General features: G+C 38.3%; 1 protein-coding gene across 2 annotated transcripts; it reads right to left on the bottom strand.

Annotated features, from left to right (window-relative positions):
• Positions 1-309: 309 nt before the first annotated feature.
• On the bottom strand, positions 310-10,058 carry LOC126823342 (beta-1,3-galactosyltransferase 2). 2 transcript variants are annotated; one of them, XM_050552134.2, is made up of 2 exons: positions 9,937-10,058; positions 310-1,709 (listed from the first exon to the last, which is right to left on the bottom strand). In XM_050552134.2, the coding sequence occupies exon 2, from the start codon at positions 1,684-1,686 to the stop codon at positions 700-702; it is 987 nt and encodes a 328-aa protein (XP_050408091.1). In that variant the 5' UTR covers positions 1,687-1,709; positions 9,937-10,058; the 3' UTR covers positions 310-699. The 2 variants fall into 2 exon arrangements, with proteins under 2 accessions (XP_050408091.1, XP_050408092.1); XM_050552135.1 differs by lacking the exon at positions 9,937-10,058 and adding an exon at positions 3,282-3,421.
• Positions 10,059-11,651: the final 1,593 nt, after the last annotated feature.

The following is an 11,651-nucleotide window of genomic DNA, read 5'->3' as shown; positions in this document are numbered from 1 at the left end:
GTGTTTTATAACTAATTATATATTATGTTAATGAAGACCAGGCGTTCATATAATAATGTAGGGTCATTAGTTTTATTTAGAATCGTTCATTCGTTCCCGGAATTTTATGTCCACGTGATATGGTAGACAAGTTATTGTGAATGTTGTTTGTTAGTTGTATATTACGTCCGCTTCCACCGAGGTGATATTCGTTCGTTCGTTTCTGGAGTTTTACGTCCACTTCCACCTAAGGTGATATCGTAGACAAACCGAGGTGATATCGCAGTATAAGTATAAGTTCAATAATAATAAACATAACAGAATGAAACATTTCAGACAAAGAACGAATAGTAATAATAATAACAAAATCAAACATATATATGTTATACATATTTGAAATCAGCGAAACATACTACAGATTTTGATAATTAAATATAAATAAATCATTCAGTAAATGGACATGAATATGGTTATCTACCCATATAAAAACGGAGGCGAAACGATTGGTTTATAAACTGTTTTCTGATTGTTTCGTAGATTGTAGCTACATTCTAGGCCAGGGCAGATAATTTGAAATCGTGGAAACCCTATGGATTAACCCAGGGTATAGTGGAGTAGAACGGAATGAGTACACTGGGTAACCGAGGATGGGTGCTGGAATACGGGTGAGAGATTCCGCTCGGTCACAATCAGAGCTAAACAAACTATTAAAAGATAGACCTAATCACGGACAAAGAGATCATATAACATATAATACAGTCTTAAGAGCCATGTACAGTGTTTGTTTTGAACCTTTTCTGACCATATTTCTATCATTTGTTCTTTTGTATAGGGTTGTCCAGCAATTTGATTTTCAAACCAACAAATATCCACAGATGGGTCGCTGTAACCGAAGTCTCGGCGATGAACCAATTTAACTGCAGCACGCTCCCTTACTATACCATTAATAAAAACATCTTCTACAGAATTGTATTTTGTCTGTAAAGCAACACTGAGTAATTTGCTTGTTATATCTCCGGATATAACGTAGGCCCGTCCAGATGCATAATTTGGATAATGCGCTAATGGATAAGCAATCCCGTCCGTGTACCACTTTAACTTTGGGTTTCGAACAGGCTTCGCGAACGAATGGCGATATCCCATAATCATATTTCTCCTGTCATGTTTACGTAAATCTTCGATCAAGGCCGGTAGGTTTATAAAGACATCCACATCAACCTTTAGTACATATTTTACACCCTGACAAAATGTGCTGGCGAAACGAAGAATGGCTTCCGATTTAATACTGAGATTGCGGTAACTATCGTAAAAATCCTCTTGAATAATATCGTGGTAGTTTTCACTTTCAATCTTTAAATCATGATGGTTTATCTCTGAACGATATCCCAGCATAAAAACCAAACGTATTTCTGTATTATTCACAGCTAACGACCCCCAGGTCTTTCTTATAACCCTTCTTTCTTCAAACCCAGACGTTTTTGAAGGAACTGCTATTAATAGAAATATTTTTTCTGGAAAAGGTTTACAAATCTCCGATTCATTGATAAGGTATTTATAGCTGTGGGTTCGAGTGTCGTCAAGAGAGTGTTGGAAAACGTCGATGGCATACTGCACGTAATAAAGTCTCAAAATCAAAATAAAACAACAAATAAAACCAATGGCCGGAGCTATTAATCTATGTTTCTTCTTAAGCCTTGGGATAAACATACTACACAATACAACACAGGAAACTGTAAGTAGAAAGATATATTAAACATACATTATGAAAGAGCTAAATTTGCATATTGCACGTCTTTCTTTAGGCCTGAAATGTTATCTAAATTATTAATGAACTCTCGATGGCATCGGATTTTTCCGATATTAAATAGATTAGACTGGTTCAGTGATACTTTGATTTAATCAAATATGGAGGACCGAGACTTAGCTTCGATCCACCAGTACGGTGGTTGAAATTATTGAACACGTCTTGTCAAACCTCCAAAGGCTAATATCTTCACTCGCAATAGAGTAATTTGAATGAAATTTTCAAATTATTCATTTTACATTATCTTTTTTAGAACTATTATCTAAATTTTACATAATGCATCTTTGAAGGAGCTAAATCGCTAATATTTGGGACCTAGAAATTGACACAAATGGGTCGCAACGCATATAATAAAGTAATATGAATGTATATAAAGAGAGAGGGAGAAATGGGGTTTAATGTCCACTCGACACCAAATAGGTCATTTCGGGACTAACATATGGTTCAATTTTATTTCAATAATTCGCTTGCGCGTAGGGGTCTTTAGCAGTGGGAGGAAACCAGAGGACCCGGAGAAAACCCACGAGGCTGGACAGGCGACCCTACTCCTTGTCACGTACAACCGGTGAATCGAAACCCCGCCAGTTGACTCAATGACAGACTTTATAATACAGCGCGCACGTGCTAACCATTCGGCCATCCAACCCTCCGAATGTATATAAACCGATTTGCATTCAATCGTTTCCGTTTTACTCTAATTTCAAATCAGTTATGTTCGGCGAAGTACGCCAGAAGTCTCAATCGAATGGCAATCTCTAACGTCTGGTTAGTCCATTCTACACCGATCGTATTTATTGCGCATGCTGTCCAGATAAGAATATGGGGCCACCCTTTGACATGCCTTGTGGAATATGTTTAGCTTCTTTCTTCGAGTCCCTTGTTACAAATGGCGCTGAAACTCATTATGGTACACGATTCGTGTACCACTGGTAAAATGATTATTTTGTCTTAATTATTTGATATCATAAGCCCATCTTTTCCCGGTAAGATCACAACATCAATGTTCATTTAAATTGACAAATAATTCGTGTTTTCAGTGTCGAAGACTTTGGATGATATTGAGTTAGAGACTTGGCTACTTTAAGATTAGATATTGGTTGGGATGTAAAAGCATCACTGATTCGGTATTGGTTGGATGGAGTGAGTGCGCCTGACAGGCAGCAATAAATCTGCTCTTCACTAGAACCTAATTTTCTGGATTATCCTTGGATTAATCATTAGGGAAATTTGTGATACATAACACAATGTGTTGAGGATTCTTTTGGACTCAAAATTGTCGAAATATATGGATAGATTATGCATATTCAATGGTTTATTTTACTTCTTTTGTGTCTATTTGGTGAACTGTTATCAGAATGTTTATGTGAGCCAGCTTTTAGCTTACTATCAATCAATAGGATTATGTGTTTAACATACTCAAGAGAACAACTTTTTGATTACAATTCGCATTTTAAACTCAAACTTAATCCAACAGTATTTAAGAAAATAAACGACTTACTAATAAGTGTTCACACTTCAACAAGAAGGGGTAAACGCAGTGGGAGAAGAAAACAAAAGCCAATACAAGTGATTAGTAATATTTTCAGTAGATCTCCAGTTAATGCAGTTCAACAGAGGTGTGTTGAGAAATCAAATCTCATTCAAATCCACCTGAAACCAAAATTTACACAGTTTGACACCAATTTAAATACAAACTCAAATGACTTGTCTGCTAGATTTTGGAATGCGAGGTCAGTAAGAAATATTGTGGTGTAGTAAAATTGCCCAGTCTCCCTTGTGTCTATAATGGACTGGGACAGTTTTAATAGTGGGCTGGTCCGATGCATGTGATTTTAGAAGTTATAGAAGGCCACATTCATATGCGCATGCTCTCTCACTCTGAATAGCAAGTTCTCTGCCCTCTATGCTGAGTTGGAAACCTGTGTTTGACTAGAAGTGTAATAAGAGTTTGTGTTGTGGTGTAAAAGATATTAAGAGATCGGTTGATAAGTAACCTTTTATCTATAAATATAGTGGTGAAAATATACTTTACTGTACTGGGGAATCACCCCTTGACCCATCAAGCCTTACTTGGCCATCACAGGTTAGGTCAATAGAGGGGTGAAGCCGTGGGGCTTAGACCTGATCTAAGTGTCAGATAAACACCCGATTTTACAATAGTGGAATGCGAGGTCAGTAAGAAATAAATCACTTGAAATTGCAGACACACTTATTGATGATAACATTGATATATTATTTATCACAGAAACATGGCTAAGGGAAAAAGGGGACGAAGTTGTCATCTAGGAGATGACCCCTCCTGGATACACGTTCAAACAGCTCCCACGTCAAACAGGTAAAATCGGCGGAGGTATTGCAGTCATTTACAGTAAAGATCTACATCTTCAATTATTAAACTCCAAAACAACATATCAATCCTTCGAGCATCTAGAACTTCTAATCACAAAGGAATCAAAATCTGTACGGTGTGTTTGCTGTTACAGACCACCCCCTTCCAAGAAAAATGGACTATTAGAATCACTATTCTTAGAGGAATTTGCAGCATTTTGCTTATCGATTAATCTAAAAAATGGACAACTGGTTCTTCTTGGTGATCTTAATATACACTTCGATGATGTTACAAAGCCTTTGTGAAGAAAGTCTCTAGCGATCTTTTAGAGGCATTTAGTAACTGGATAGAGCAATAAACTATAACACATACTTATGGAAGAACAATTACTGATTTATTTGGGCGAAAACGTTGAGAGAATACCCTTCGAAACGTCGCCCAAATAAATCAGTAATTGTTCTTCCATAAGTATGTGTTATAGTTTAAAGTCTCTAGCCTTCTACAATCTCATGGTTTTAGGCAGCATGTATCTGAACCAACTCAAAAGTCGGGCCACACCCTAGATTATATTATAATAAGAACCACAGAAATTGCGGCTTATGACATCTCAGTAGAAGACAGACAAGTTTCTGATCATTTCTATGTGAACTTTAAATTAGATTTTAAGAAACCATTACCATCTAAATCAAAGGTGAAATATCGCCAATTTAGGAAAATTATATTATCTGACTTACACGATGACCTCGATTCATCAAAACTCTGTTCAAATCCGCCTGAAGATGTTGAGGAGTTGGTTCAACTATTTAATGCAACGCTCGAAGATTTGTTGAATAAACATGCACCACAAAGTGTCAAACTGCTTAGGAAGAAGCCTAATTCACCCTGGTATTGCGACAAACTTCGTGATGCAAAGGCCCGCAGGCGATCAGCAGAACGTAAGTGGAGAAAGTCGGGGCATTTAGAAGTTTATCGACAAATTTATGTGAGTGAACGTAACAATGTGAATAATCTTCTTCGAAATACCAGACAAATGTATTACAACAACGAGATATACTATTCAAAAAAAGTAGGGGATATTTGATTTTTAAGTGTTATTAAAGTTATGAAACTGACGAAGAAACAAATGACAAAATGAAATGAAGTTCACATTCATCGATTTATTCCAAATGATCGTTAGACTAAGTAAGGCACAGACTGACCATTATAAGGGTAAAATGATACCCGGGGTCAAACAGCAAAGTTACCACAGCATCACAACCAAGTCAGTAACGGGTAAATCCTCCTCTGTTTGCCAAACAAGCATTGATCCGACGTGGCATACTCCTAATGAGACGTCTAAGGTCATTTTGGTCCAGATTGTCCCATTCCTGTTGCAACGCAGCAGCAAGTTCTTGGACATTGGCAGGACGTTGTTGACGTTGACGTAACCTCTGTCCAAGCATGTCCCAGACATGCTCGATGGGGGAGAGGTCGGGACTCAGTGCTGGCCAAGGTAATGTGGTGATGTACTGTTGTTGGAGGTAACCTGTAACGATCCTGGCCCTGTGACATCTTGCGTTGTCATCCTGGAAGATGAAACGGCGGCCATGACGTCGTACGCCCTGCAACAACATGTAAAGCCGTTCTTCCAGCAACAGTGATGCCTCCCCACACCATAACAGAACCACCCCCAAATCGATCATGTCTGATGACGTTAACGTCTTGGAAGCGCTCGTTTCGACGACGCCACACCCTCCTACGTCTGTCCAAAAAAATCAACAGTGAACCTTGACTCATCTGAAAACATCACATTGCTCCAGCGTCGATTATCCCAGTGTTGACGATCCCTACACCAACGACGTCTTGCCTGAATGTGATGATCTTTCAAACAAGGGATCACGCGAGGACGTCGGGCGCGAAGGTGATCCCTATGCAGTCGATTCCGAATCGTCTGGCCACTCACTCTCACACCAGTGTCTGTTTGAAGACGAGCGCTGATCTGATTTGCTGTGATGACACGATTTCTCAAGGCCAAGGTACGGATAAATCGATCCTGGGCTTGAGTTGTCGCCCTTGGTCGACCTGAGCGTGGTCTGTCCTGTACAGATTGTGTATGACGGTATCTGGACCATAGCCTGCTTATGACAGACTGAGAAACATTCATCGTCCGCGCCACAACCGCCTGTGTTGTGCCGATCTGTAGCATGCCAAGGGCACGTAACCTTTCATTTTGGGTAAGCCGACGCATATCAAAATTTGTTTTCTGGTCACTAAAACAATTAAACTGATGTTTCCACCCTGGAATTCAATGCCACAATGACTGTAACATTCAAAGTCAGAGTCGTGCAAATCTTGGGTTGGACCCCCATGATGATCCCAAGCATCACCTGCATTCCATGCGGTAGCTATTGGTGCGTTTGGGCGTCACATGTAACTGAAATGTTTCTTCTGTTAGGTTCTATAGTGACTTTTTTCGTAGTCATTTGCATATTTTAGTATTATGCCCCCAAAATCAAATATCCCCTACTTTTTTTGAATAGTATATTATCAAAATCTAAAGACCCAAAAGCTTTGTACACAACTTTATCTACTTTATTGGGAAAATCTTCCGATGTCGTTCTTCAACAAATAAAGGATATTGACGATGCTGGTCTAGCAAATGAATTCAGTGAATTCTTCTCGAATAAGATTTTCAAAATTAGAAAGGACATCGGTACCTCCACAACTTCGAAAGGAACTGGGCAGGATAGATATTTCTCAGGTAGAAAATTGGATCATTTCAAACCATTCTCAGAGGCCGAGATGCTAAAACTCTTGATGGAATCTAAACCAACCTGGTGCTTGTTGGATCCTTTTCCTACAAAGATTTTATTGCAATGTACTGATACCCTTCTTCCTGCGATAACTAAAGTAATCAATTCTAGCCTCCAATCTGGTATTGTTCCTGACTCTTTTAAAGATATAAATCTGATGGTGGATGATGGCAATCTTGGACTGTTGGTTCTCCTCGACCTTTCAGCCGCATTTGACACTACTCCTAGACCGCCTCCAGACATCTTTTGGATTGGATGGCTGTGTGCTATTGTGGTTCGTCTCGTACCTTACAGGTCGCAGACAGTTTATTTCGGTTCGCGATTCATTCTCAAAGGAGGTTTTGTTACCATGTGGTGTTCCCCAGGGAAGCGTGCTTGGTCCAATTCTGTTCACATTGTACACGTCAGAGTTAGGGAGTCTTATCAACACACACACTGATGTAAACCACCACCTCTATGCAGATGACACGCAACTGATGAAAACGTTAGACCTGTTAGCTCAGCAGCGTGATATTTCCAATATGGAATATTGTATCCAAGACATCAAAGCATGGATGACACAAAATATCCTGAAACTAAACGGTGACAAGACCGAAGCGATAGTCATTGGACCACAGACTCGTGTGAACAAACTTAACTTTAACCACTTAGTAGTCGAAGAATCTGAAATTACTCTCTCCCCGTCTGTCAGAAATTTAGGTGTCCTCAAAGATTCTAACTTAAGTATGAACAGTCACATCAATGATCTTACCAGGAAATGTTACTTTCACCTAAAAAATATCAGTCGGATTAGAGATTATCTAACACCCGAAGCAACAAGTACACTTGTCCGCTCCTTAATCCTATCCCGTTTGGTCTATTGCAATAGTCTTCTTGGTGGTATATCTAAGGAGTCTATCAAGAAGTTACAAAAGATACAAAACACTGCCGCCCGGATAGTATCTCGTTCCCCACAAACTTCTCATGTATCACCAATATTAAATTCTTTACACTGGCTGAGAATACAGGAAAGGATTGATTTCAAGATTCTATCGCTGACCTATCAATTTGTTAATAACCTAGCACCATCTTATTTAACTGAACTAATTCAAAGTTACAAGCCTTCCCAGTTGGTGATCCCAAGGTGGAGAATGAAAACATTTAGGGCAAGAGCTTTTAGTTTTCTTGCTCCATCAAAATGGAACGATCTTCCAGTGTTCATCAAAAGTGCTCCTTCTATTGAGTGTTTCAAATCCAGATTTAAAACATACCTATTTCAACGCTATATCTAATTTAAAATTGTGTGTAGAAAGCGCATAGAGCATACTTTAAGTGTGGAATTGACGCTATACAAATGTTCATATTATTATTATTATTATTATTATTAATGTTACAGTACCACTGATTAGATACTGGAATTGACGCTATACAAATGTTCATATTATTATTATTATTATTATTATTAATGTTACAGTGCCACTGATTAGATACTGGTTGGGATGTGAAAGCCTCACTTATTTGATATTGGCTGGGATGTAAAAGTATCACTGATTAGACATTGGTTGAAATTTTAAAGCCTCACTGATTAGATATTATTTTGATATTGGCACCATCCACAAACGAAGAGCGAGTAGTTTGTATCAACATAATGGATGGTCCCGATCAGGTGTTCAATCGCCAAATTGAGCACATGGTGGCGACACCAAGCAATGTCATACATAATAGATGGTTGTGAGGTAGAAGTATCAAAATTCTTAATTTGTTTGACGTTCATACTTTTAAAACATGTAAAGCGACAATGAAGTAGACAGTTTTCGTCTTAATAATAGTAAGAAGATGAAACAGAATTAAAATTTACACTAAACAAATAAAGAAGTTGGATTATACATTGTCTTAATTTAAAATTAGAAATTACATGAATAGAATTTGGAAATTACATGAATAGAAGTTAGAAATTAGACGATAGCACGTTTGAATTTTAAATCTACTGTGCCGCCATACATTGTAGCCTAAATGTATCACGGCTGCTAAGCTATGTCTAAATTATTGTCGATATCACGTTTGAATTTTAAATCTAATATACCGTCATACATTGTAACCTAAATGTATCACGGCTACTGGAGCTATGTCTAAATTGTTGTCGATATCACGTTTGAATTTTAAATCTAATATACCACCATACATTGTAACCTAAATGTATCACGGCTACTGGAGCTATGTCTAAATTGTTGTCGATATCACGTTTGAATTTTAAATCTAATATACCGCCATACATTGTAACCTAAATGTATCACGGCTACGAAAATGAAATGAAATGGAGTTTAACGTCCTACTGTTCTGCTCCTATACTGGGCTAATGAAGAAAACGGGAATACGCCATACAGTGTGCTATGAGGGAAATTTTGCCCGGGCAGCGGCACTATCGCCTACTCTTATATCGAATTCCAACTGCCAGGGGATCTTTTATATGCATTCCAATATACACACGGGACCTCGGTTTTTCGTCTCATCCGAAGGACTAGACAGCCGTCCTTGTCAGGCCCTCCGTCCTGCATCACTGACAAGGGGAAACCACGCCGGAAAATCTGGATGAACTTTCTCGGCCAATGCAGGGATCGAACACCCGACCTCCAGGCTAGCGAGCCAGCGTCTCACCCACTTAGACACGTGATCCCTGCTAAGCTATGTCTAAATTATTGTCACTCATTCTGATGCCCTCATCATATATAAAGCAGTATCATCCATAACAAATAAAATGGACATGCGAAATAATATGTTGAATAATATGAGTGTAGAACAAAAACAAGTACTTTCAGCTAACCGGGTCACGCCGGAGCGGTAAGGAATCTCGCCAAAGGAACTTGTTGTATATCTTCTTAGTACGCCGAGTAGGGCGTATAACCCCATTTTTACTGTACAAACCCAAACATCCAAAATTTAACACCTAGAGTCCCAGTACTGTATAGTTTGGATGATACAAAAAACACGTGTACACGAGGTCATGGCTTTTCGTACTAGCTGTCCTAACTACAGAATAAATATAAGATACTTACAACTGAACAGGTGTAAATAAATAGATGATATACTGTATGATATAATCTTTATCCACCTTCTAGTATGACGGAAACCTTAACTTATTATTCAACTCATCACCTTGGTTTGAACTATACAGGCCTATACACGTTCAATGCATGAATATGTCTTAAACTAGATCTAATTGTACCTCATACTCTTGGTTAGTCAAGCGGATCATTTTTTATTCTCAATCCTTTACACAGAGGCAAGGTTACTATAGCCTTTATAATAATACTACTAATAATGTAGGAAGTAAAACCCCATTTCATTTCTTTTATTTCATTGAGTCTTTAAAATGACTTTGTAACATGGACGGAAAATCTTCCTTTTGTTCTTTTCGTTGAAGTGATAATTTAAGATGTTTAAATTGTATTTTGATGTGGTCTGGAATTATATAGAGGCAGACCACCATTACGAATTGTAGTTCGTCTATTTATAGCAATTCTCCCTCTCTCTCTTTTCTGCCCTTTTGCATGCCCATTTTTGTTGATTTTTTGCTCTAGAATGGACAAAGAGGGTTTGAATTAACATTTTCTGCCAGGTTTTTGGTAAATATTCATGATTTTGAGGCGGATGGATAACGGGGTTATGAGCTTGGCTACGGTGATATGTACGGCAACTAGTTACATGTTTTTAGTATGCTTCTTCAAGTTTGTGTATCTCAAAATTTTGGTGGTCAACCTCATACAAATTTTAGTGCAAAGACATGACCATTTCTTCCTCTGCCTGTAGTGAAAAGCATTCAGCCCAACGAAAATTTGGGAAAAAGTTGGAGGTGGCCAAAGAGGCCAGAATTAACATTGAAGTCAATGGAGAAATTAATGGTGGTCTGCCTCCATATTATTACGCTGTCTACTTCCGCTAGAGGTCGTTCACTTCAACGCAGCATGGCCGTCTGCAAGGTCTTTCGAGCATTTTAATACCACCAGATAAGTTTGAGGTCATACATACGAAAGCCCAGAAGGCTCATTCCAAATTCCAAATGCGAAATTCCAAATTCATGTCTTACCGATAAAATAGCAAATTGGCAGCCCCCCCCCCCCCTCAACTAAACAAATTAGAATTTATATAAATTGTAATTTTACACAACTAATTACTTCTAGTTTACCTATCTGGGCCGGATAAATACCCGTTCCAAATTACTAGATTCCAAATTCCAGATTCCAAATGCTTAATTACAAATCTGATGCGACCAATCGGATCAGGTTTTTGCTTTTGACTAATCAGTTAGAGTATACAGTGCTAGGACTATCTAGGAAAAAGTGCTAAATAATTTTGGATGTTTGGGTTTGGTCCGGTTCACTGATTTTAATTGCTTGGTATGCTGATCTAAACAACATGTCCGTCTTGAGTAGCATTGCCCTAATATAAATTACATAAGCGTTGACAACTATGAACCGGCCAGTGGGAGTATCAAATGACAACATTTTAATTTCAAAAATAAAAATCTCATTTTATATAATGTCTTTGATATCATTTCTGGGAAATCAGTTGTTTAGTCTTCCAAAAACCAAGTTTTATCATGCTAAGCTATTTATGTACGCCCACATTTTCAAGTGGACGTGTGTTGAGTCGGCCTTGTCAGTCCACAATTTATTTGTGGACACGCGGTTCCTTTCGATATTGGCATTTTATCCAAAATTAAAGGCTGTTCAAACATATCACCATTCCACCCTTATGATGGTTGAGTTCG

This window comes from Patella vulgata, chromosome 6, assembly GCF_932274485.2.
Source record: "Patella vulgata chromosome 6, xgPatVulg1.2, whole genome shotgun sequence".
Taxonomy (NCBI): Eukaryota; Metazoa; Mollusca; class Gastropoda; family Patellidae; genus Patella; species Patella vulgata.
This window is presented reverse-complemented; position numbering and strand designations above follow the sequence as displayed.

Bases quoted from the DNA above. Each gene is read 5' to 3' on its own strand.
- LOC126823342 (XM_050552134.2), bottom strand. From the start codon at position 1,686: ATGTTTATCCCAAGGCTTAAGAAGAAACATAGATTAATAGCTCCGGCC.